This window comes from Barbatula barbatula (genome assembly GCF_947034865.1).
Source record: "Barbatula barbatula genome assembly, chromosome: 20".
Taxonomy (NCBI): Eukaryota; Metazoa; Chordata; class Actinopteri; order Cypriniformes; family Nemacheilidae; genus Barbatula; species Barbatula barbatula.
In genome coordinates, this window is record NC_136783.1 from 18,872,632 (window position 1) to 18,897,872 (window position 25,241).

Here is a 25,241-nt window from a genome sequence, read left to right on the forward strand (position 1 = left end):
CAACTATAGACATATGGAAATAGCAGCATCTGTGAGCATGTGACATCTTAACAAGAATCTGTTCGGTTTTTTTTCAGATGAAGCCAATTTTCATTAAAATGCAGCACATTCTATTCTCCAATTCTCATTACTGTAATGCAAAATAATTTGTATAAGATCATACTATAAGAATATAAACTATTCATGCAGTATTTGTAACTGTCTTTATGCAGATTTTCATAAATCATTGTATTACAGTAATGAGAATCTAATGTGTATCGCCTAAGAGAACACTTAAACAACTTTAAACTGCATAATGAAATACAGAATTTGACGGGGCAAATTTGCTTAATGGTCATGAAAGTAACGCAACACATCTTCATCGTCACATGAATAGGCTTCATTATTCACACTTAATGCATTACTATTTCCTTCGGTTGTGTGACATGTTAACAGGGAAATCACAGAATCTGTAAAACTCAGTTGTGGATTAATCTGGTAAATAAGCATTTCATAAAGTCCTGCAAGTCCTGTACTGAAGAAAGAGAAATATTAAAACATCTATGAAGAATCACTAAATGCACACAAATGTTATTTTACAATTCACACGTGGCAAAAGTGTATCACAGGTTCCTTTTTCAAGTTGTTTTCTTGGCAATTATATAAATCTCAGAAGAGGATTTCATTAAATTCACAATATACAAAATATCCATTTTCTCAAAAGCACATTATCAATCCTTGGCACAGATATATCTCTCATTGAAGTCAACATGAAATTCGCAAATGAAACGCTGATTGCTCATATTCATGTTTGATCTAACGGTTAAAATGATCAAAAGCCTTTATTATGTATTGATCAGTATGGATTTCATGTTGACTTCAATTTTGTATAAAGAGCAGGTAGTTCGTATTATTTGTTCTAAAAAGTTTAACTATTTACAGTCATCATAACGTTTATGCAAGGAAACATGGACTTATTTAGCCAAAGCTGAGCCTTCCCTTCCAATTAAATCTAAATAATGAAAGAAATGACATTTTTCATTTTCAGGCCACTAACAATACTGCATGATTTGTTTTATCAAATTGACAGCTAAAGAAAAAAACTGATGTTCAGTATTATAGGTTCATAATTTCTTTAAATCACTGGATTTTGCAAGTGCCAGTATCTTCTAAAATCCGGCAAATCGTTTTTTCATGAGGCATGGCTGGAGTTCTCGTCTCGTATGGTTTTACAAAATAAAATTGTATTTGGCATTTCATTTCTGTAAAACTGATAATGCTGTAAGAGTGAAATTCTAGTATATACTGTGCATGTTTGCCTGCATCGATACATCACTCGTGGTCCCTTGCATCAAACAGTACGCGCCATTACATTGGTGTCAAGGTTTAGATTGGCGAGCAATGAGGCTTCAAAGGCAAATATGAACATTCACATGATCAAAGACTCTGCTGTGAGAGATAACAGTCATAATCAATATCCCAACCCCATATTTTCCTATATTGACTCCGCTAAGCTTTTCCGAGAACTCTGCGGTGGCAATCTGACGTTTGTTTGATCTTGATCATATGTTCCTCCCTCCTTCACTTCTGCTGTCATTACGGCTTAATCAAGATGGAAAATAACAGTCAGCAGCCTTGACCACATCTCTAATGACCGCTTCCACAACAACTGTCCCCCGCCTCCCCTTCAGTCCCCCTGTTCTCGGCGCGCGACCGATCAATTTATGAAATCAGGAGATGCGACTTCACTTAACTCGTCTCGGTGGCAAGCGCGAGATCCTTTCACCTAACAAATCCTCATGTCGGTTAATGGTACAGTGTAGTACAAAAATACGAAGTCCCTCCTGGAATCAAAGCTGAAAACCTTCTTGGTCTTGGTTGCATGACAAATCAACTACCATGTTTCAAGAACCAACTTGAACTTTGTACAACTGAGTTTTAAAATGTATAATAAACAAAAAAAGTATGTATAAATGCAAATAAGCTCACGCAAATGAAAAACCAGATCAGGAGCATCTGAAAGGTTCAAGTTTTTAACCCAACAAGTCTTGTTAAACAACAAGACAATAGTCTGTGACCTGTTATTTTGTTTCTGTATTGCGGTGTCTCCCTTCCATTTTCTGCTGGCGTACATGAGTCTGTGTCACAAAGCCAGGCATCGATAATCGAATCTATTTATGGACAAAAACATGATGCTTGAAGCATTTTAACAGTCTTTAAGTTGTCAGGTAATAGTTACAGATACACGTAACGTTAAGCCCACGTACTTAACCAAACTGGGTCAGCACATGCATTAGCAAAATTAGGAAAACTGCAATCAATAAGACGCATGGCTGCATGCTTTAAACCAAATATATATATATATATATAACATGTCAAAGATGTCTACTGAGAAAGGAAATGTGCCAAGACACAATGTACGTGGGCTTCCGAACCTCATCTTGAAATCTCCAGAGGCGACAGAATCGGATGCCAGCCGGGGGACTTATCTGTTTACATAATCTGAAAAAGGTTTTTTGCTCCATGTCAGTAAACCTGGGCACAATGAAACCGTTTGGCACCATCTAATGTCATTTTTAATAATGCGTGAGAAGCCTGCAAACAGGCACACAAGATGAAATCTAAAAGTCAAGCGTCTCTTCAACATTTGGTGAGAAAGCATGCCTCAAAACAACACCCTTCACTACATCTGCACATCTGTTGGTTATGCGTGTGCTTTTGAAAGTTCACAGTAAACATCTATGTAGTCACGTATGTTGGCGTCTAACACACATCAGACTCACAGGCAGGTGCCACTGTGGAATAACAGCACAACAGCTGCCGTGTTGGTGAAATATACTCGGGATATCAACGGGTTACCACACTCGACATTTCTCTTCTGGGTTCATGGGGGTTCCTCGTTCACAATGGAAGGCCTTGGAGAACGCTTCAAAGTTCTGGAGGGATCCGAGGACCCTGTTGAAAGAAGCACAGCTCTCAGTATTTCATTATTTGAAGCTTATATATCCACACCCGGTGGACCTGGACAGTAACTGGACAAATAAGCCACTTTACATAAATGTCACCATTTGAATATATGTTGTGATCTGGTCCAAAACTGAAAAGCAGAATAACAAAAGCATAGATCATGAAATGAATACCTTCCCCTAACATTTGACAATCACAAAGCGTTTGAGGGTTCATTGTGGTCCCTTACTCATTCTATAGTTATATTTTTACCACATTTTAGAATAATCAAAAAATTGCTAAATCACTTGGGTCTCAAAGCTTTTTAAACAGCATTGAAGGAATTTTTGTATCCATGCTAGACTATTATTGGCTTATTGGCTGGTCTTTATTCATTATTTGGTCCAAGTTATAGTTTTACATGAAAATGTTGTCTGGTAATACATTTTCGTCAACAAAATAAATTTCAAACTCTCACCTTGAGATAATTGTTTTTGTAAGATAATGAGAAACATTTTTGTGATCCTAAACTTTTTCGGTAGTGTACATTATGTTTAATTTATATTTTGATATCTAATACATTTTTAATGGGGTTCTCTTTAGTGTTTAGGGGTTAGGGTTAAATCTCTTTAGTGTCTCAATTATTTCTCCTAGACATCAATGAGATTAAATGGAGAGCAAATGGAAACTTTTCCCAATCTCACAAATGTATCTGTCATAAGAGTTTCAGTAGATGATGTGTCAATTGAGCTCAGATTTGTCGAGTCTGCAATCAAAAGTCAAACATTTCTCATCAAATGTACCCAAAATTAAGATTATTTTACTTTTACATTACAATCTATATTACAATCTACATTAATTTTACACCTCCATACTCTTCATTTAAGCAATTACATTCTCACTTGTTCCTGTTCTTTTTAGGAGAAATCTGAGAATAAATTGATGCTTAAATGAAACTAGCCATTGATATTTAATTCACAAATACTGTACTGTGGTAATGGTCTTGCCTGTACTCCAAAGGGCTGTGTGGATCTGTCTTAATAGACTGTATGGCGTATTCAGGACGGCAAGCGCCACACCAGACCTATAGAAAACAAGAAATGCATAATAATAATAAAATAACCATTGATGTCTTTATATCTGACAGATACACATCATGGACAGATGAACACATTTACATGAGCGTTGAATCCAGTCATTTATACAACTGCTAAAGAACTGAACAGAACCTTGTGTGCACTTATTATCAAAAGCACAATATCTGCCAATACGGAAATATTTTTCGACCTCAACCTCCAAAAATACTTTTAAAACTGGTCATTTGCCATCCATACGCAACTCGTTGGATTATCAATTACTATTAATGATCAATTTCACGCTTGGAGGATTATATTAGCGGGCCTGAAGTGGTTTATTTTCAGAAGGTTAAGCATCACCTGCACCTTAAATAAAATGTCAGTTTAATTTGATGCGACCGTAGAGAGACTGCCTGGAATCACCCTGCGCGGGCATCAGGGTGAACACATTAAACCCAAACCGATTAATGATCACATACCTGGGCAAAGTTGAGAAAGAAGAGCTGTTTATGATCCATGTCCAATCCGGGAAGACGGAGCTCCTCGCCCTCCTTCTCCACCCACTTTATATACGCCTAACGTCACACACAAGATTTATACATCATCTTTGCTTTAAATATACAGTTTTGGTTTTTATTACCGTCATAATAATTCAGGGGGAGTAACGTGTCAAAAATTCAAATTTAGGCTGAATCTATGTTTATAAAAGGAAAGGAATCACTTTGAACCTTATATGCTTGGCGAACTCCACCGTTGTCTGCAATATTCTCTCCTAATGTTGTGATGCCACTGACCTGCGATAAAAAGTACATACAATGTTTTAACAGAACGATGTGATGAATAAAAAATCATATGTTGCTCTTTGATAGCTCAAGATATTTAACAGAATTCCCAATTGTAGGGAGCGACTTTCTTAGGAATAACAAGACTAAATAAGATCTCATAGGTGTCAGATTTGGGACACTTCACAGAGAAACACTTTTCATTATACTTAACCCAGTAAACTTACATTCTGGCCTCCTGCAAGTTTCCAGCTGAATTTTCCATACTGTTCCACCATGCATTTAGATTGATCTTCAAAGTGTTCGGCAGAATAGTTACTCCACCAGTTATTCATATTCCCGTCTTTATCAAAGTTTCGGCCTGCAAATATAATTGTTGAATGTTACGGTCTGAGCTATATTTGAAAGTCCAATAAGAACCAATTTTATCAGCGATTTTAACAAACTCTACTTTTGCTTTTAATGCATCACACAGAAATGAGATCAAAGATTACAAATGTTTTTTTGCCATCCGAAACTGAACATGATCGGAACGATCCATCAGGTGAGATGTGCATTACCGTGGTCATCAAATCCGTGAGTTATTTCGTGTCCTATAACCATCCCAATTCCTCCAAAGTTTAGTGCCTGAAGTTGTTTCTCGCTGAAGAACGGCGGCTGTAAGATGCCGGCGGGAAACACTGAAACATAGAAAACATCTTATTCAATAATGCTTTTAAAAACAACTTTTTTGTCAAGTTAAATATAATATTTATAGACATTTTTGATATATGGATGTCACATTAAAAAATCCTAATATAAAATGTGAAATATAAAATTTCATACATTTTCAAATGGCCTTTATTTGTTTTACTTTACTTGAAATATAAAAATCCATATGAACATTGAAATTATTTTACACAGTTAATGAAAATTTTAAACTATTTTACAAGGTGGCAAATTTGCTTTTATGACAGTGGCTGTTAGGTTTAGGGGCGGAGTTGGGAGTGGAGCATCATTATCAGTCATATGTTTTTTATTCCAATTCATATGAAATGTATAGAGAAATTGTATATGAAATATAAAGAATTCGTCAGAAAATATAAATTATTCAACAAAAACCCATTTAAATCTCATTCGTTTGCATTTATATTAGGTCATTTAGCAGACGCTTTCATCCAAAGCGACTTACAAATGAGGTAAACAATAGAAGCAATTGGAACAACGTAAGGACAACGTACAAACTAAACAAAGCAAAGGATTTTTCTTTTTAGGAGTAGAAAAGAAATAGAAGTCAGAACTAATTGGTCAGGTGTTAACGGATTATTGACGTTGTGTTGACAAAATAGTCACATTGTAAAACGATTTTATTCAATCCCTCACACACAACCAGTTAAAGAATGAAATGTGTTTTAAAGGAGTTTATTGTCTCAAAGTCCACAGGGTCAGTAACACCCAGTAATGTGATGATAATGTTTTATACTGGACAGTAAAACCCATATTACAACTGGAACACAAACATCACAGCGATGCACGCTCTGTCCTCCAGCTATATAGTTCACAAACCCGTACAGCTGCCTCTCGTCTCGCAAATAGCAATTCAGCGTGAAGTGTTTCCCAGATTGTCCGAGAACATTAAAATGTGCAATCTAAGAGTAATTACGTGGAAATTTCTCCCACAGAAAATCTGCATAATCACCCGGCTTTTGTAATCTCTGTATTAACCCGAGCTGAATAGCGGCGTTCTGTGCCTGAAGCTCTGGAATATCTGAAGCGCAAGCTTCGTGGCCACTGGAGCCTGAAACTAGCTTTGTTTTATCTATAGAAAAATGCACAATGGGCATAAGAGGCGTTATGGCAATGGACTGAGAAAATTGACATTTCTATAAGGAGCTCAGCTTAATATGACCAGAGCAAATGAAGAGTTTGGTTCCAATATCACATCACTAATATCAATCAAACTGCAGTTGGCTTGTTTTGATTTAAGCCATAATAACTAAAAAAATAAAGCTAACTAAAACAAGAAAACACTATAAAATCATGATGACATAATCAAAAACGTAGTCATCTCATGTTGGAACCAGTCTTTGCTGGTTTAGGCTGGTTAGTACTGGTTTGGTTCTGAACTATCTGACAGCACCTGCCACAGAATAGCAAAAATGATATTTTCCACGTCACCTTCATGCTTCAGCTCTGGAAATAACATCCAGACGTGTTTTCAGTCATCTGGTGGACTATTTTAGACTATCGTCTGTCGATCCTTTGAGGTTTATCAATGACGGGAAAGCAGTTAAGTATTTATAACTGTGAGTGTGAATTTACCAATCTGGTTTCTGTTGTGCGAATAGAAAGCGTTGACCACCGCAGCACCAATAATCCACCTAAAAACATTCAGAGAAAAAGATGAACATCAGGGTTCACGGAGGAAAAAGTGTTCATTTGTTTATTTGGTGGTTTCGTACATGTGGGGATCCACCGGCTCTCTCAGCTTCTTATGACCTTTCTGAGCGGATGCTGCCAAGTTCTCCAGAATATTCTCAAAGTAGTTCTCCTGACTGAAGTTCAGCTGTGTGGAGGGAGAGAGAGAGAGAGAGATCAATGTTTATTTCAGTTTAACGTCTGTTCTCATATTTTTTACATTTCTGTGAATGAGACATTATATTGGTTTGATGTTGAAGCTCACAGTGAGCGGTTCATACATGTGTATATTCCTCGTCCAGCTTCTTGTTTTCTTCCTCCAGGATGTGGTCGGGATAACCAATCTGTTCTGATATGGCCATTGCCTGAAATATCAACACAGTAGGAGCGGAGGGAGAAAAATCATCACGTTAAAATAAATAATATCCATTTCAAGAGGAAGAAACTGATCATGTTATCGAAGATGACGTTTATTTTTGTGGTTTTCTTGAATTTCTTTTGTGGGGTATAACATTGTCTACCAGAGTAGATCTAGTCGTTTCACTCAACACAAAGTTAAGATCTCACATGATAGACAATTCAGCTAAACAAAACCATCTGTTATTCACTCGATTCCAAAGTTTATTTTAGAAGCTACCCTACGGCTATAAAAGCTCTGCCTGTGCAGAGCATCTGCTAAATGAAGAGATGTGAATGTCACATGTTACCTTCTCTCTGGCCTTTTCTTTGGACTGCTCATCCATCCATCTTAACTCCTCCAGGGTCTCCACATAAGCGTCTTGAATCTTTTTGATGAGATCTCCCACCTGATCAACAATGAACGCATTTCAAATATATGAGATCAAAATAAAGCCACGGAAAAAAACGAAGAGACCTTGTTTCAGTTCGTTTTAGTTTATAGGGATGTGTTTAGGTACAACTATCATTTTTGTTTCATTTTGTGAACTGTTGATAATCTGTCTTACAAATTTCAAACGCATTTATTTGCAGAAAATGAAACCTCAAATACTGCAAAGAAAACAAGTTCATGTTCACTTTTAAGCGATACAACAGTAATATTTGTACATGTGTTTAGGAAAAGTACATGTGATTTTCATCACAGTTTTCATGTGTCTTGTCATGTTGTCAGTCTTTCACAGTGATGTTGGATGACCTCATGTCACTCCTGAGGTTTGATTTCATTGAAATTCAACAGACACTGGACTGAAATGACCACAATACACCTATAAACGCTGATTAAATGAACTTTTGGAATCTGGTGTCTTAGCTTATGTTTGGTCTTACCATCAGTTTGCTGTTTCCAGAGAAGGTTTCCCGGACATACAAGGCGCCCACGGCGTTCTCCATGTTACCCTGAACGTACCGGACACAATCTCTCCACCTCGCCTCTTCTACCGTTGTGCCATGCAAAGCCTGATATAAAGTTACTGTTTTGTTAATAATAACAAAATAATATATTTAGGAACATCGTTCAACATTTTAAACTCAATACATATAGTTTGACCACAAATTGACAAAGTGTACCAATGGGCATTAGTAGAATAATAGATTAAAAGACTCCAGAGCTAAATGTCACGCAGCCTCTCCTCTGTTCTTCTCTCTCAACATAACTGACCTTTCTGTAATGCGCTCTGACATCTTTGAAGCGTCGACTGAGGCTGCTGACTCTGTCCATGATGAGCGTCCAGACCAGATAGTTCTGTAGAGTCCTGCAGTCACACCAGATACAATGTGAAACCGATTATATTGTACGGTTTCAGATCCTCATTATTACGCATCGAACTGACTTTACTGCTTCTGGCATATCTGGTCAGTGCCCTTCAGAATAATTGAACAGCTTTGTACCTTCTTAGTGATCTGCAGGGACCTTTTTTCATGACAAATCTCTCAAAACCAGTTGTCATGCATCCAGCATGCACATCAGAAACTCACCTGCGGTTATATTTGGACAGAACATCACCGAGTTTCTCGAGGTACGGTGAGCAGTAGACAACAACGGCTTCCTCTGGCTGCACCCCAATGGAAACGCTGGACATGATGCCTTGAATGTAGCGCGTCCAGTTAAAACCCTGCAAGGCAATAGAGAAGCTAATGGAACAAAATCAAACGCATCACTGGTCCTGTTAACATATCTTTCTGGTCCCGAAATTAGTTTTAGGGTTAAAGGTATAGTTCGCCCAAAAGGTTATTAAAAACTTAATGAAACATTCTTTAAAATATCATCCTTTGGGCTCCGTTTAATGATGTTAAAGATGTTCACTGATTCACTTCTGACGAACTCATCATTTACATTTTATTGACTACGTCACACATCACAGAATACATGTAACCTCCTGCCACAATAAAACAGCATGACCAACCTTTACTCTCCTGCACTTACATTGAGATTGAAGGTTTGCTGCAGCTCTACGAGTGTCATTTTGTTGTACAGCACAGTGATGTCATTACGTTCTTCTGCCGGTGAGGAAGCCTATCGAGACACAGGACGAAATTACATATCTATCATGTCAAGATTGTTTTTGACATTTTTGCCTTGATTTGTACGGAACAGTGAGAGGAAGTGACAGGGAGTAAAGTGGGAGAGAGAAGGGGGTGCGATCGGGAAAGGACCGTGAGACGGGAACCAAACCCGAGTTGTTTGTAAACTTTAACGTTTTGCACATTGATGTTGGACACATTTATGTGCATAATGAATTCTGAAATTCATTAGAGTTTGGGTTGGCATTATATGTGGATTGTCGTGCATACTTTTTGTTTCCCTGGTTTAACTCACATTAGCGATGTCTGTCTCAAGCTCCAGCACTTGAGTCATGTCCTCCCACAAACGCTCTTCATCCTGGGTCAGGTTCCTGTCTTCTCGTGCTATCCTTGCCATGGAAACCATGAACTCCAGGTAGGCCTTGCGCACCTGCCCACAAACACAAACAACGGGGGAGTCGTTGATTCATGTAATTATAACACGAGCAATAGAATGTCACTCACAAAGTACCTTCTTATAATTCCCATCGCTGAGGTAATACTCTCTTGATGGCATTCCTAAAGCCGGCTGGTCAACCTGTGATAACAGAACAATGGATTTAATGACTGGATCATCCCGTAGGATTTTGTGACGTACAACCATTATATTATAGTCGATGTCCTAAAAAAAAATTGTAATATGAAAAAAAATGATACAGGGCATTTGCATCTTACATGAATAATATATCGACTGGAGTCACGGTCGTCCGGCCACACAAACATTTCCAGCACCGCTTTCTTGTTGTACACTGCATTCAGGACAGCCAACGTGTCCTCCAAACTCCAGGATTCCTCTGTTAATACATACAGACGTAAACAGGACATCTTTTTATTATTCAAAACTTAAATAACATTCAGACTTCACGCACACCTTACTCTTAATAAGCAAGTATTCAAGATTGTATTATTTTTTTAGTTTTTGAGACGGAGCGTTACTAGTTTGTAAAAAATGTTAATTAAATGTAAACTATTATAAAATTAAAATTATGAATTAGGGCTTGGTGGTTTTCAATTCTGTCCATACATTAATATGTAAATACATGACTTACATTTTATGAAGTCACCCCTACTATAAATAATATAAAACGTTTATAAATAATAATGTACATCATATCACATATTAATATCATAAAACCGAAGTGAACTTTGATTTTTTTAATGTCGACTATAATATAGAAGCAGATGTTAATGCATTCATATACAGTAATGTCTGGTCAATATTGTTCTTCTGAATATTGTGAAAAGAAACTTGTCAAAAATGACCAAGTTATACAAAACTATCCCAAACTTTACATGAATTCCCTTGCCATTCAATGTTCCCACTTCAATAACAACCTACATTAATAAATCAATCATCAATCAATGATCAATGGTTTTTGTTTTGGATGATGTAGCATCTTAAAGTGGCAGTGGGAGTCATCTCATCCTCTTCTTCACGGCTCTATCTCTCTCCACACATAACAGATGAGCCTGGTGGCCGTTGCTCCTTCTATCAGTCTAGTGCACAGGTCTAGCACCTTATCAAGCTCCAGTGACAGCACGGCTGGAGCGATTCTATTTATCCCATTTAGATAAGCTCAGGACCCTGCCATTCTCTGTGAGAGTGAATTAGAGAGGACTGCCGCTATCTGCAGTACCTGATGTGCCGTTCCAGACCTCAGAGGCCACGGGCCAGTCTCCGATGCTGTCGATGAGCCCGAGGAGAGGCTGAGAGTCCCGCTGCTCGATCAAATCTACAGGGGGCGGCAGAGAGACAGGAGAGGCTCCACAAACACATAAAGCATCCGAGGCTCTGATAATATCTTTCTTGTTTCTTTTCTCATTTGAAAGACAATGTTCGGTATAGTTTTAGTCCATTAATGGGAAGTTCTCTTCCTATTGATTCATTGCATGTACACGAAATATAGAATATATCAGTGAGTAAGGTAAAGATTGTTGTGTACCATGGTACTTACTTTCATTCATGCAGGAGCTGTAAAGTGTTTTAGCTTTCTTAAAGGCTTCTCGGTCCTTCTCATTCTCCATCTCAAGCACTCCTGCGAGATAAAGGAAAACAACTCAACACAAACAGACAGACGAGACAAAGGCTGAAAACAAGATAACAAAATTATTAATTTATAAAACACATATGAAACCGCTTTAATCAATTATTCTTTAGAATAAATAGAGAGCAAATGGAAACTTGCTTGAGTCTCATGTTACTCCTGAGAACAGACCACTAAATCTCATAGGCCTACACTACACACAAATAAAGATGCTTAAAAGGTTATTCGAAGCGATGCCATAGGAGAACCATTTTTGGTTCCACAAAGAACCATTCAGCCAAAGGTTCTTAGAAAAATCATCTCTTTACAAACTTTTTTATAATCTGAAGAAACTTCTTTCGTCACAAAGAACCACAGAAAAAACCAAATTTTTTTAGGATAAACATCTGATGCTTAAATCATATTTAAGAGCTCCATTTAGTCTCTCGCGAACTCCGAGCAATAACATGTTGCTTTATGCTGCATTAGTCTGACATAACAAACCCTTGAGTACAATCTCCAGCTCGTCTCTCAGGATATTAAAGACGCTGTGAAGTGAGCTCGTCTCGGGAATGACGTGACGCTCGATCCAGCCTCCACAGGCGTACTGATAGAAGTTCTGGCATGGTTCCACACTGGGGTCCATGTTCTGGAGCAGTCGGGCCGCTGTATCAGAGCAAAACGGGGACATGAGCCAATATTGGCATGTCGAATTCAAGGCATAAATGCATAAGTCTGAGTAAATATTCCCGTACCAGCAGTGACGCACTCTGGCGTTGCACAAACGTTACTGTCAGCGTTTGATCGATATTCAAGTCCTGTGGAGAGATAAACGTCACCAATGCGAGTTTCATTTCTGTCTCAAATATATATGAGATGACACATGTGAAATTAAAACCAGCCATGACGCATGATGTCTGACATTCTGCAGCCAAAACTCAAGATGCATAAATGTTTTTTATTGAAAGAAAGTTCTTAAACATAAAGCAAATCTTTCTCTCATATGCAGGAGGAATAAGACCTGCAAACCCTAAAAATATACCTTAAAAGATGATAAAAACTCGTCTTGTGGTTAATAACAAACTAATGTAACTTTAATATTGACATCATATACTGTACCTTTTGCAGATCCGTTTCTGTTCAAATGCCCTAAAACAAAGACAGAAATGTAAGATCTCAAAGAATCAGACAGATGGATGAACTCAAATGTTAAACTAAGATCTACGTAGATAATAAATAAATCGATATGCCTATCAGTTTATAATGTTTAAATATCCTTAATATTCATTATTTTGCATCATTACAACAATGTTTATAGGTCACCTCTCAGTGCTGAAGTGTAGAGCACTGTAAGTCCAGCCAGCGCGCAGCTCATCAGAAGCACAATGATGGACAATCCGATCTCCACGACGGTCCAGCGATGCTTTCTAGATTTGGTGGTCTTCTCCATGATGTCCATTTGGCTCTCTGATTTTCCCATTCTTGGAGCTGTTGAATAAAGTATTGAAGTGTTGGTGGAGAGTGTGTACGTCTGAGCACGGGTGAAGTTTGTTTGTTCCTGTTCTTAAGGCAGAATGGAAACATCTCAGTCATGTGTTTGTTATGACTTTGGGTTTATAGTGAGACCTTGAAGTGTTCACCCCAATAATGATTAATTATTCCAGTCATACGTCATTGATTTTTTTTAAAGATTCATTTCATCAAATATTCATTTCCATGCCTTACAGGCACTTACAGGTAATTGGGACAGCCATGGTCACCATTGACTTTCATTGCATGGAAAAGAACATGCAGCCTGAAATTTCTCCTTGGTATCTATTTTTGGTCTCCATACAAGAATAAAATGCACACAGGTTTAGAACGACAGGGGGATGAGAATTTCATGACATAACATATTTTTGGGTGAACTTTCCCTTTAATAGCAGTGGTTGCATATTGCAAGTTTAATGCAAATTTCAAATTCACCATTTTGAATCACCATGACATTCATTTAGCTTATAAAATCCAAAAGTGGTGCTTTGAAATTCGCCCGTTTACAGCATCAGCATTTTTTCTGTCTTTTTTCCACATTTAAAATACTACGTCTGTTTTGATGAAAACCACATAAAACACATTGAATCCAAATGACATTACTTAGAATAAAAAGTAAATTTTCTGTCCTAAACGGTATCTATCTGTACATGTTCTACATTAAAACTTGTAACTGGCCATACATACACACTAAACAACGCAAGTTAATAAGACTCACAGATTCTGAACAGCCATCCATGAAACACAAACGTAAAGCTATATATTTAATCACGTGCCAATGACAGGTACATCTCTTCCCTTAAATACTCAGCTTGAAGAACTATTTCAATCTATTGGAGTGTTAAGAATATAGTCGGCTTGATTCAGACACATTAAATAATATTGTTGATTGAAGTAAAAGCGGGCAGCTGATGACAAAACAATCTTACAGAGTAAAAAACAGTTAAATGTTCAATTCATTTGTAATCATACTTCAAGTGAATTATCCACAATGGTTTTGCGAGGGAAATCATGAATCGTATATGCGACGGCTCCATTGATAAAGAAATTTACCGTCATTCAAAATCTAAAAGAAGCTATTTTAGTTTACAGAAAGAATAAATCACTTACAATAAATCTATGAAGAATCTAATTCCTTTAACCGAACACAAACAGCAGTGTACATTTTTAAAAGAGACTGTGCATAACTCTATACGGATAAACTATTTCATGACTTTTCAACACAAACACTCGCATATTCCAGAATAAATAATCGTTCCTACCTCTCTTTGATGATGGAATCCTTTTTGGCCCTTTTAGGACGCCTTTCAATTTCCCAAACACCCCTTCTGAGTTTGCACTCAGAGCTGGTGTGTGGTGAAATGAATCAGCGTCCGGACAGCTGGATGTCAGAGGGACTGTCTGTTCAGATGTGACTCTCAGTGAGTGAGTGAGGAGCAGAAAAGAGAAAGAGTGAGAGAGAAAGAGAGAGAGAGAGAGAGAGCGAGAGAGAGAGAGAGTGTGTTATAGAGGGATGTCGGGGAGGAGGAGCAATGAAGAGCGGCATTAAGCTGGTGGTTATTAGGAGAAATCTAGTTGAGGTTTAGAAGAGGGTGTTCTGAGATTGAATAATATGATTTAATAATGTTATTATTTTAGAAATTAAACATATTTGCATGATGTACAAATATATGTTTGATCAGAAAATTATAAAACCAACCGCCATCCAGGGTTAAATGAATGAAGAAATCAGAAAAAATATATAAAAAATGAGCTAAATTTGCACGGCCAAATGATGCATGTCAGTGCAAAATGATGCAAGGGTGGTTACCAGGGGGATGCTATAGGTTGTTGCTAAGGTGATGCTTAATGGCCCGAGTTATAAGAGCATTGCCTTGACCATAGTCGTTTTATTCCTACTATGGAAAGTCAATGTGGACAATTTTGGAAGTGAACTATTCCTTTAAGAAATAGTTTTAAAACAAATAAAGGCTTTATTGGTTTATTAGATGGCTTCATCTCACCTCACAAAGAGAGGCAGTCCTGCACAAAGACACAGGTTGATGTCTGCCGGCATCTCATCATTCACAGACCAGGTGGACTGAAGATCGCACAGCAGTTGGAGAGCTGGCAGGAACTGACATCAGCTTGGCGGGGAAGTGAGCTTCCCTCCCAGCAGTGTCAGATTGAAATGGCATGATGCCCATACTCATTACCAGGCTGATTAACTGCTGTAATGAACTGATATTAGAGAGAGCGAGAGGCACGGGTGCCAGCCATCAGTGCTGATGCAGAACTGTCCAGCTGTCCATATCAGTTAGCCAATCATAACACAAGTCCAGGGATAAATGCTAGACACCAGAATAGAAGCAGAACAACCTTTCTCTCACAATGGGGAACACGGGTGAACCACTGATAATCATCTCCGTCTATGAAAGATCTTCAGGCTGATGTCTGTTCACGTTCAGAAGCGAGATGAGAAGGTTTGATGTAAAAAAGCAGAACTTGAGGGTAACTAGGCCCAGTCAGCATCCACCTAGCAACACCCTAGCAACCATCCAAGCATCTCAATGCCTGCATTTACTGCCAGATCTGTAATTGCTGCCAGATTTGTATAGTTTTTATCATAAAAATAAAATGCACATTTTGCACATACGGTTGTGCATATACTTTTGTCGGCCTCAGATGTCTGCTTATTATGGGCTTCATGGATGCTGAGGCACCTGGGAAAAGTCTAAGGACTTGGCTCTTCTCTGCAAAATGTGTCTAATTGTGTACCAGTGCACGGAGAACACATCTAGTCATTATAAATGTATTTGTTGTGACCAGGCACGGAGTATGTTCGGTCCAAAAGTAAATACTGCACTCATTGATTAAAAACAAGCTTTAAAAGCTTTTTAATCATAGCTATTAAGAAGAAACTCGTATGGTTAAATAAAACCGTATGTTTATAAAGCAGGTTGGTAGAAATTTTATAAAAGCTCATTCTGTTCTGATAATGAATAAAATATAGTTTTTAATGAACCGGTATTTACTTCAGTGATACTGTGTTCATTTAGAACGGGTTTTGTTATGAGTTTATTGTTATAAGGCAACTGTTGATTACCTGTGGCATTCTTAAAGTTCATTTTCAATTTCTCCAATATATATACTGTATATATATTACTATTATTTACACAAAATGTTCAAATGGAAAGATCAATGCGAGCCGTTGTATAACAGCTTGAGCTAAAGCCGAGAAGCCTGTGTTGTGGGTGTGGAAGATGCATGCTGGACGTGTCCATCTTTCGTTCCAACAGCTCGTGGCAGATTCATGGGCCGTGGTCACGCTGCGGTGACCTGCCCTTCATCACCCAATCATTGCATTCCTGATTGACTGCTATGGTCCCTTCGGGAGATTTACAGCTTAAATCTAACTCATCAGACATGGAAAAAAAGGTACAAAACAGACACAGGCGATCATCAATCACGGCACACCCTGCAATCCAAGCACAACTTTTTGTTCCCCCGTTTAGCTCATGAATAACCCAGAACTACTAGAACCGGTTTGAAATGTAATCTTTTGGTTAAACTCTGTAATGCGCTTAGTGGTCAACCAAAGAAATCCACTATATTTGAGGAATATAAAAATATATATTAATATATACAAGCATACATGCAAAAACACCATCAACAAGAGGAGCATCAGTAATGATCACTTTGACATCTTGGCAATGTAAACCTCGTATGTAAATAAATTATAATAAGGTACTAGACATATTATTGCATTCAGGCTTAAAATAAACCCACAACTCTTGGGTTATTAGCCAAAATCTTCAAACACTGAGCAACATTAGCCCAAAGTGTCTTGCGGTAGCACTGTTAATCACATGCGCAACAAAATAATGATGCCGTACTTCAGGCGCCAACCCATTATTACTGTCTATGTTGCCAAGGAGATGCGGGGAAGTGCATTAATCCTCTTGTTTAGGGGTCGACCTCTTCCACAAAATGTATCTTTCATTACAGTCACTTTTCTGTTGTTTTACATAGTTTGAAATGACGGTGATAATAGAGTTAACGTTAGACGGTCGAGGCCTTGAGCTGCTCGTACGGGGTGGTCTTGCTACATTCTGTACCATTCCTCTCTGGACTTTAGATCCAACTAACTAATCTGTTTTATCTAAATAACATCTGGTGCATAGCCGAAACAATCGACCCAAAAGTCTTCTTTTATCTGTCTATCTGTCCACAGAGTGTTCAATATCAGGCTACCTGCTCTCGAGCCGTGGTACCTGTCTGGATCTTATCAATTTCAGAACAGTGTTTTCTGTTGCACTTATTCTGATGTAGTTTAAGATATAGCCTACGAGGTTATTTCTCTCTGTCATGCTAAACTCAGATTTAACATTTGTCAATAATGAATAGAATTTTGTGACGTTGCTTATTTTTTAGGGACAGTACGCACAAAAATAAACATTCTGTCGTCATTAACCTACCATCATGAAATTCAAAACCTGACTTTTTCTTCTGTGAAACACAAAGGGAGATATTTTAAGAAATGTCTCCGTGGTTTTGAAAGTCAATAGGGGTAAAATAAATATCTTCTTTTGTGTTCTGCAAAAGTGAGTCAAATGAGGATAAGAATGATGAGTTTTTAAAACCCCCTTCTCAAGGCTGACATTGTTTGGTGAGTCAGGTGTTAATGGCTGCTATGTGTCCCACTATATTAAATCCACAAACTATAAAATGTTTGACATGTTGTCATTTCTCAACAACATTGCCCATCATACCTCCTCAATATATTTGCCAAACACTGCCCTCTATTGTACAAAAAAAAAAAAAGCAACTCCATTTGACACAGGAATGTGAATCTTACAAGGTCAAATACAAAGCCACTGACAGTTAAAAGAACCCCTGTTCCTAACTCGCAGCTCACAGACTCTCAGTTCTCGATGCATATTTCAGAACCTCTTTGGGTACCATTCCAGTATTTACATTTCATCCACCTGTTTTTCTTCCTGAAGCCAGAAAGACTGATCCCTCATTAATGTGCTATAAAGTATTCAAGCAGCAGGCTTTAATCGTCCACGGCACAACTGTTGAGAGAGAAATTATAGGGGGCTTGATTTTATGACTAGCAATGGGATGTGACACAACAGTGCAGTGGTCAGTCTAATGACATCGCACTAGCTGGAACATCACAGAATGCATTAGATACGTGCTCTGAATACGGACAGATAATGCGCCTGCATGGGCCTCATCTGAGCTGCAGGGGAGCGTCCATATTATTACTCACCGCACTAGCTGTCACATGCTATGCTTTGATTACTGCCATTATGTCTGGACAGCACTAAGTGAGAGTGAAGCACAACACGTACGGATCAAAACAGAGCGTAAATGAATCCATGTACAAGTAAATTTGAGATCATATATGAGAGATTTGTTTTGAATTAAAGCAAGTATGAAATACAATAATAAGTAGAACATTGGTAATACTGTAGGTGGAGACTTTATCATTATTTTGATTGTGTACAAGTAAATTTGAGATCATATATAAGAGATTTGTTTTGAGTTAAAGCAAGTATGAAATACAATAATAAGTAGAACATTGGTAATACTGTAGGTGGAGACTTTATCATTATTTTGATTGTGTACAAGCAAATTTGAGATCATATATGAGAGATTTGTTTTGAATTAAAGCAAGTATGAAATACAATAATGAGTAGAACATTGGTAATACTGTAGGTGGAGACTTTATCATTATTTTGATTGTGCACAAGTAAATTTGAGATCATATATGAGAGATTTGTTTTGAATTAAAGCAAGTATGAAATACATTAATAAGTAGAATATTGGTAATACTGTAGGTGGAGACTTTATCATTATTTTGATTGTGTACAAGTAAATTTGAGATCATATATGAGAGATTTGTTTTGAGTTAAAGCAAGTATGAAATACAATAATAAGTAGAACATTGGTAATACTGTAGGTGGAGACTTTATCATTATTTTGATTGTGCACAAGTAAATTTGAGATCATATATGAGAGATTTGTTTTGAATTAAAGCAAGTATGAAATACAATAATGAGTAGAACATTGGTAATACTGTAGGTGGAGACTTTATCATTATTTTGATTGTGTCCAAGTAAATTTGAGATCATATATGAGAGATTTGTTTTGAATTAAAGCAAGTATGAAATACAATAATAAGTAGAATATTGGTAATACTGTAGGTGGAGACTTTATCATTATTTTGATTGTGTACAAGTAAATTTGAGATCATATATGAGAGATTTGTTTTGAGTTAAAGCAAGTATGAAATACAATAATAAGTAGAACATTGGTAATACTGTAGGTGGAGACTTTATCATTATTTTGATTGTGCCTGCAACGAAATGTATAATTTAGCAGAACTAAAATATAAATATATATGGGTAGTTGACAAATAAAACGGTGTTGTGACAGCAACTATTAATACAATAACAATGTAGATAAATCTCTATTGTAAGTATAAATAATATAAAATAATATATTATTAAGCGTTTGTTGCTGTTTTCTATGTCACACGGTAGGACCATATTTGTCAATGTGTTAACAGACAGACAGACAGATGTGCGTGTCCCTTTAAGCGCAACAGTAGCACAGAGGCATTATGGGGGAAATCTTGAGCCAATCATATTTCTCCGTGGACGACGGTTTAACTTTGCCACTAGAAGTTGAAAGATACCTATCGTTTGTTTTGTTGTTGTATTTAATATTATATATAACATGAATGATTACATGAATATTTAGTTACCTAAAGATGCGAAAGTAGCAGGTTTTATACGAAACTTTGCGTGCGTTTGTAGTAGTTTCTTCTCGTGTGAGGAGGAGAAGAGATTGCGCTCTTAGGAACGCGTTGCTATGACGACGCCATGGCCGAGCTCAAGCAGCTAGAAGCTCTGCGAAGACAGAACAAACGTTTACTGGAAAAACTCACGAAACAAGCCGAAAAACTACACGATTCGAAGCTTTCTCGCCCGGAAGAGGAGGTCGCGGGTCAAAGCTCCAGCGGCCGACCGCCTTTAGCGGAGAGAAACGGAGATGTGTCGGTGACTGGACGCGCTAGCGTGGCGCGAGCTTCATATAAACCAAAAACAAAGATGGAAAAAGGTAAAACACCCGGTAAGAAAGTGAATAAACCGACCTTATAAATCTGTAGTGATGTGGTTCACGTTACCGACAACATGTGCTAATGCTATGAGGCTCTGCTGACATGTATAATATGAAGGCCCTTTCAGAGCAAACTAATCTCGAATACAAAAGAATTGTTCAATAAAATAAAAAAGTCAACAATTCCACAATCTTAGCTCTAAAAACAACACTTTTAACAACTGTAAACACTAGAACGGGTCATATAAAAACAACGTAGTATAAACTTCTAACTCTATTAAAATTCCTAAATAGGATATTGTTTTTGAACCTTTGCATAGTATAACAAATCAAGTAAACCACTGTATTTAATACAGTTTATGAATTCACTGTAGTTAATGCTACAGGATACTGTAATATATATTTTAAGTGGTCATTACTAGGTATAATATACTAAAGAATATTACAGAGTTTTCTAATGCGGAAATCACATAACAAATAAAAGTCTGAAAACACAATGCCACTTCCAAAAACAAAAAAAATAAATCAAATTCTTTACCACATAGTGTGTAAATTGTGTCCGGTTTGTTTTGTGTTTCGATTAAGACATAATAATTGATATAAAGATCTGTCTGTCTTTTTTAAAATTCTGTATTCTGCTAAATAATAGAGGTTCCTAAAAGGCTCTGTGTTGTGCTGTATGGTTCTATAAAGACCCTTTAACATCCACATAATCTTTCTGGTGGACAAAAAGACAGAAACACTGTGTACGTTTTTTGGGGTCTATAATCGGGATGGTTATTGTGTCCTTGTTTTCTCAGGTGAGCGATTTGATGGAGATTGTAATGTCCCCATGCCATATCAACAAAAACACGACCACACTTCGGCCCTTACCGCCTACAGCACACCGCTACAGGACACGGGGAACAGCCGCTTCCAGGGCCACAGGAGAACCACGAGACCGACACTGCCCGAAACAGCACCTCTTACACAGGATAAGATGCAGGTGCATAGATCTTCCTGCAATACAGTTTTACATCACAGTAGACTGGCTAGATGGCGCCACACTGCCAGTTAACAGCAGGGAGAAAAACAGCACCTGTTTCTAATCGTATGGAAATCAAATAGTGTGTGCTGATTTCCAGTGAAATGATAATCTCTTTTGCGTGTAAATACGCATGTGACTTGCCTTGTTTTGAGTTGCATGAAAAGAAATCCCCAGCTGGTTCAGATTAACCAGAGAGTTTCATTTTAAATGTGTGTGTTTTTATCTCTTCTGTGGACCACAGAGATGTTCTGAAAGTTAATAGTCTTTGTCCCCTGGGCAGGAGAATGAAACTACATCAGAGAGACAACGCATACAGCCTTTACTGGGCTATGATTGGATAGCAGGTATGTCATTTAAATAATATGTTGTTAAATTAACTAATTTATGTTTCATTTGCATAGTTTGAATACACCATGATTTCAACGCTGGGTATGAATCGATAAAGCTGACGGTTTGATTGTTTGTAGGTCTAGTTGACGTGGAGAATTCCCTTTCTGAACGCCCAGAGCACTTCTTCAGTGAACTGCAAAGCTTCCGACAGGTCAACCGAGACGAGTGTGCCCACAGCTTACAGTCAGGGTGAGTATCTTCCTTGAATGTAACACTGCAGATTGTGTAAACTGTTTCACATACATTTTAGCCTGTTAGAACGATGCTTTTAGTTTTTTGGGCTGATATTTCATTTTTAAAAACAATAATTTTATATTATTTTACTATTACTATTCCGGAGATCTGGTCACATAAATGTTCTCTTTCCACAGACCTCCACCTGTTGCTGATCTTGCGTCTTCTACAGTAAAAGGCGAAGAGTCACAGGAGCCTGCAGACATGCATCAGTGTAGGTGATCTGCTGATCTGTCACTTAATATGCTGGTTTAGCACACTTTTTTAAATCATGAAGATAACAGCAATTTAACATGTTCAGTAATGTTCTCTTTTTCTCACCCGTGTGTCCTTGCAAACCTGTACAACTTTCTACTGCAGAAGATTTTTTAATGAATGTTGTTAACCAAACAATGTTGTCCCCGTTTGCCTTGTGTAGTATGGCTACAGAACCACTAAATATTTTTTAGGAAATCTTCTTTCGTGTTCCACAGAAGAAAGAGTCACATACAGGGTGACATGAGAGTGAATAAATGATGACGGAATTTTTTTATCTAGAAGTGTCCTGTTAATTTGTCTCTGATCTTCAGGTACATTTTGCTACAGAATTAACAGTCGCTTATTTGCAACCCCACTGGACCCACAAGCTGCATGTCCAGTGTGCAAGATGCCCAAATCAAATCAACCCCATACTGATGCAGAGCCAGCGATTATCAGGTGAACAACACGTGTACAATCTAATCTGTTGTTCACTTTTTGGAATAATGTCATCATTTTTCAAATCAGTGCTACTTTCAATGTATTGTGAGTACAGTTTCTATAGATCTACTTCATTTCCTGGTGCTGTTTGTTTTAATAATTGTATTTTGTTTGCTGAGCATTATACAGTAAACATCTCTTTGTTTGCCACAGGGTCAGTATTCCTCGCTCCACTCTGTTGCCGTCATACAAATACAAAGCCCATCGGCGCAGCAGTTTTGACCCCTCTGACAGTATGGGTTTACCCTCAGTAAGTTTCTGCATTCTTACTCAAGTCATGAGTGTTCATAAACACATGAACATTTCTATAAATCTGATCGACATAGCTTTCTTAGAAAAAGCCTTTTATGAGAATGCTGCTTTTGTATGATAGTCAGAAAAAGCAAGTGCTTTAGGGAAATACTTTTTTATTGCATTGTTCATTTATTGTTATACTGATAAAAAGCTAATAAACATGCAACTTTTGCCAGCACTGTTTGTCTGGGTGGTCAAATCCCAACCTGAACTCTGGCTCTCTGATGAGCAGTCTGGATCTACGGGGTTCCCTGGCAACACCAGCAGCTGGGTCAACCCTGTCCTCTTCAAACAATAAACTGGTGAGATGCAGTTATAGTAAAGCAATTATTTACTCGTTTCCCCTTCAACATTGAAAAACTTGTCGATTATAACTTTAAGCATTTAAGAGCTGGGGCCCGTTTCAATATGGAGGTTCAACCAACACAGAGTTAAAATGTGAACTCTGGGTTGATTTACACAGAGATGCAAAACTTAAATTTTTTGGGGGTTTCAGCACAGCTGATAGTTTTATCAACTCTGGGAAGACTTACCTTGTGTTAAGTTGGTGCACCACAACTAACACAAGCCATGATCAATGGAGCTCTGATATGATGATTCACCATGGCAACGGCACAAAAAAAAAGCTAAATGTCTGTAGAAAGCACTTGAGAGCAAGGCACACTTTCCGCTCTTACAGAGGATTTACTAATGTGCTGAAAATTACTTGTTTAAATAGATTAATGTACAAATAAATTAATCATTAAATTAATGAAACGACAGAAATAAGTTTTGAGTCGCCATGAGTGCTCTAGTTATGCGAATTAGACGTCAAGGAGTATAAGATACCTGTAGGGTGTCAGTCTCTAATTCATACCTTGAGTAATCGCTGGTTCGAATCCTGTTCTGAGCAGCTTGGAATTGTATGACTGCACCTCAAAATTAAATGTTTTTTTTAACTTTATCGTTCTTTTCTGCATGCATGTCTGTATTTATTCATTTCTTTATTCATGCACTTTTTATAATGTGCAGAATACACGTACAGTGGCTGTTGTTATTGGTGTAATGACGGATGAGATATAATTTGATATATCTAATTCACTGTAAAGAAAAAGGGTACAGTTTTAATAAAAATGCACAAGGAAATGACAACATTCCAATCGGGTCCTAAATTGCTCTCCTGAAATCAAAGTACATCCCTATGAATTAATGCAGCCGTTTCACATACAGGATCCTCTATAAAATATGACATATTAGTCATATTAGACGATGAGATGGTCTCTGTGTAATCAAAATGTGTGCCATGAATGACTGTATTAATGAATGAGGTACACCACTTGCGCTTTAAAAAGGGCGAGGAGATGGAAATAATCTCTGGGTTTACCAAAGAACACCTAAGTTACTATGTCTACTGATGCTAAGTATAAGTTACCTCTCCTTTAGAAACGCGCTTGAGTTACCCCACTTTCTCGGGTTTGACATACCTCACATTCTGAAATGGAAAACCCAGAGTTTCCCCTCATTTCATGGTTATAAATTGAGTTTTCACTAAACGTCATTTATGGCCCTGGAGTGTTCGTACTGTTTTGTTTTGTTGTCATTATTTTTTCACCTTAGTTTTGTTCAATACTTTTATTCTGTGTGACACCGAAGATGTGGTCACAATCGACAGATTTGGTCACATCCGTTGTGTGTATCTGTTTGTCCATAAGTGCTGTTTATATATATATATATTTTAGTAACATAAAATCCCCTTCACATTTTAGGAGATTATATCATCCTTGTCCAAGCAGTCAAGACACCAGCGTTCAAATCAGCACTTTAACGTGTCACGTTTACCACGTTATCACGTTCAGCATTTGGACACAAAGATGCCAGAGAGCCACTATGACTTTAATCATTGAAGGCGTTAAAAAAGTCAAAACTTTGCAACACATGATTGTTTGTTGAAATGAGTGGTGTATGTTAAAAGTTTGTTTGCATGTGTTCTAATGAACAGGACCATTTTGTTTCAATGTAACACATGGGATATTCAGCTTACTTTGTAATATTTAACATGGACACTTAAAACTAAAAAATAAACGAATAAAACATAATATATGTAGTTGTTTCTGTCTGTCCATCCGTCAATATATGTATTATGTTTCAGTTTGCGTTTTACCACCGATATAATGCAAATTAATATGTAAATATAACAGCACTTTTTAAAACGTTA

The 25,241-nt window shown here is 37.5% G+C and overlaps 2 protein-coding genes across 3 annotated transcripts; one reads left to right on the forward strand and one right to left on the reverse strand.

Annotated features, from left to right (window-relative positions):
- Nucleotides 1-2,535: 2,535 nt before the first annotated feature.
- mmel1 (membrane metallo-endopeptidase-like 1) lies at nucleotides 2,536-21,393 on the reverse strand. Its single transcript, XM_079483360.1, has 24 exons — nucleotides 21,238-21,393; nucleotides 13,045-13,209; nucleotides 12,841-12,870; nucleotides 12,477-12,539; nucleotides 12,226-12,387; nucleotides 11,653-11,733; nucleotides 11,335-11,430; nucleotides 10,373-10,491; nucleotides 10,170-10,235; nucleotides 9,954-10,088; nucleotides 9,561-9,650; nucleotides 9,113-9,249; nucleotides 8,796-8,889; nucleotides 8,465-8,593; nucleotides 7,888-7,986; nucleotides 7,462-7,545; nucleotides 7,225-7,328; nucleotides 7,085-7,143; nucleotides 5,344-5,463; nucleotides 5,011-5,144; nucleotides 4,730-4,795; nucleotides 4,481-4,576; nucleotides 3,933-4,009; nucleotides 2,536-2,934 (listed from the first exon to the last, which is right to left on the reverse strand). The coding sequence occupies exons 2-24, from the start codon at nucleotides 13,199-13,201 to the stop codon at nucleotides 2,835-2,837; spliced, it is 2,298 nt and encodes a 765-aa protein (XP_079339486.1). The 5' UTR covers nucleotides 13,202-13,209; nucleotides 21,238-21,393; the 3' UTR covers nucleotides 2,536-2,834.
- miip (migration and invasion inhibitory protein) lies at nucleotides 19,879-25,092 on the forward strand. 2 transcript variants are annotated; one of them, XM_079483361.1, is made up of 9 exons: nucleotides 19,879-20,376; nucleotides 21,165-21,349; nucleotides 21,672-21,735; nucleotides 21,859-21,970; nucleotides 22,153-22,229; nucleotides 22,585-22,711; nucleotides 22,907-23,003; nucleotides 23,224-23,349; nucleotides 24,793-25,092. In XM_079483361.1, exons 1-9 carry the CDS (start codon nucleotides 20,127-20,129, stop codon nucleotides 24,928-24,930), a joined length of 1,176 nt encoding a protein of 391 aa, XP_079339487.1. In that variant the 5' UTR covers nucleotides 19,879-20,126; the 3' UTR covers nucleotides 24,931-25,092. The 2 variants fall into 2 exon arrangements, with proteins under 2 accessions (XP_079339487.1, XP_079339488.1); XM_079483362.1 differs by having other exon boundaries at nucleotides 19,879-20,364.
- Nucleotides 25,093-25,241: the final 149 nt, after the last annotated feature.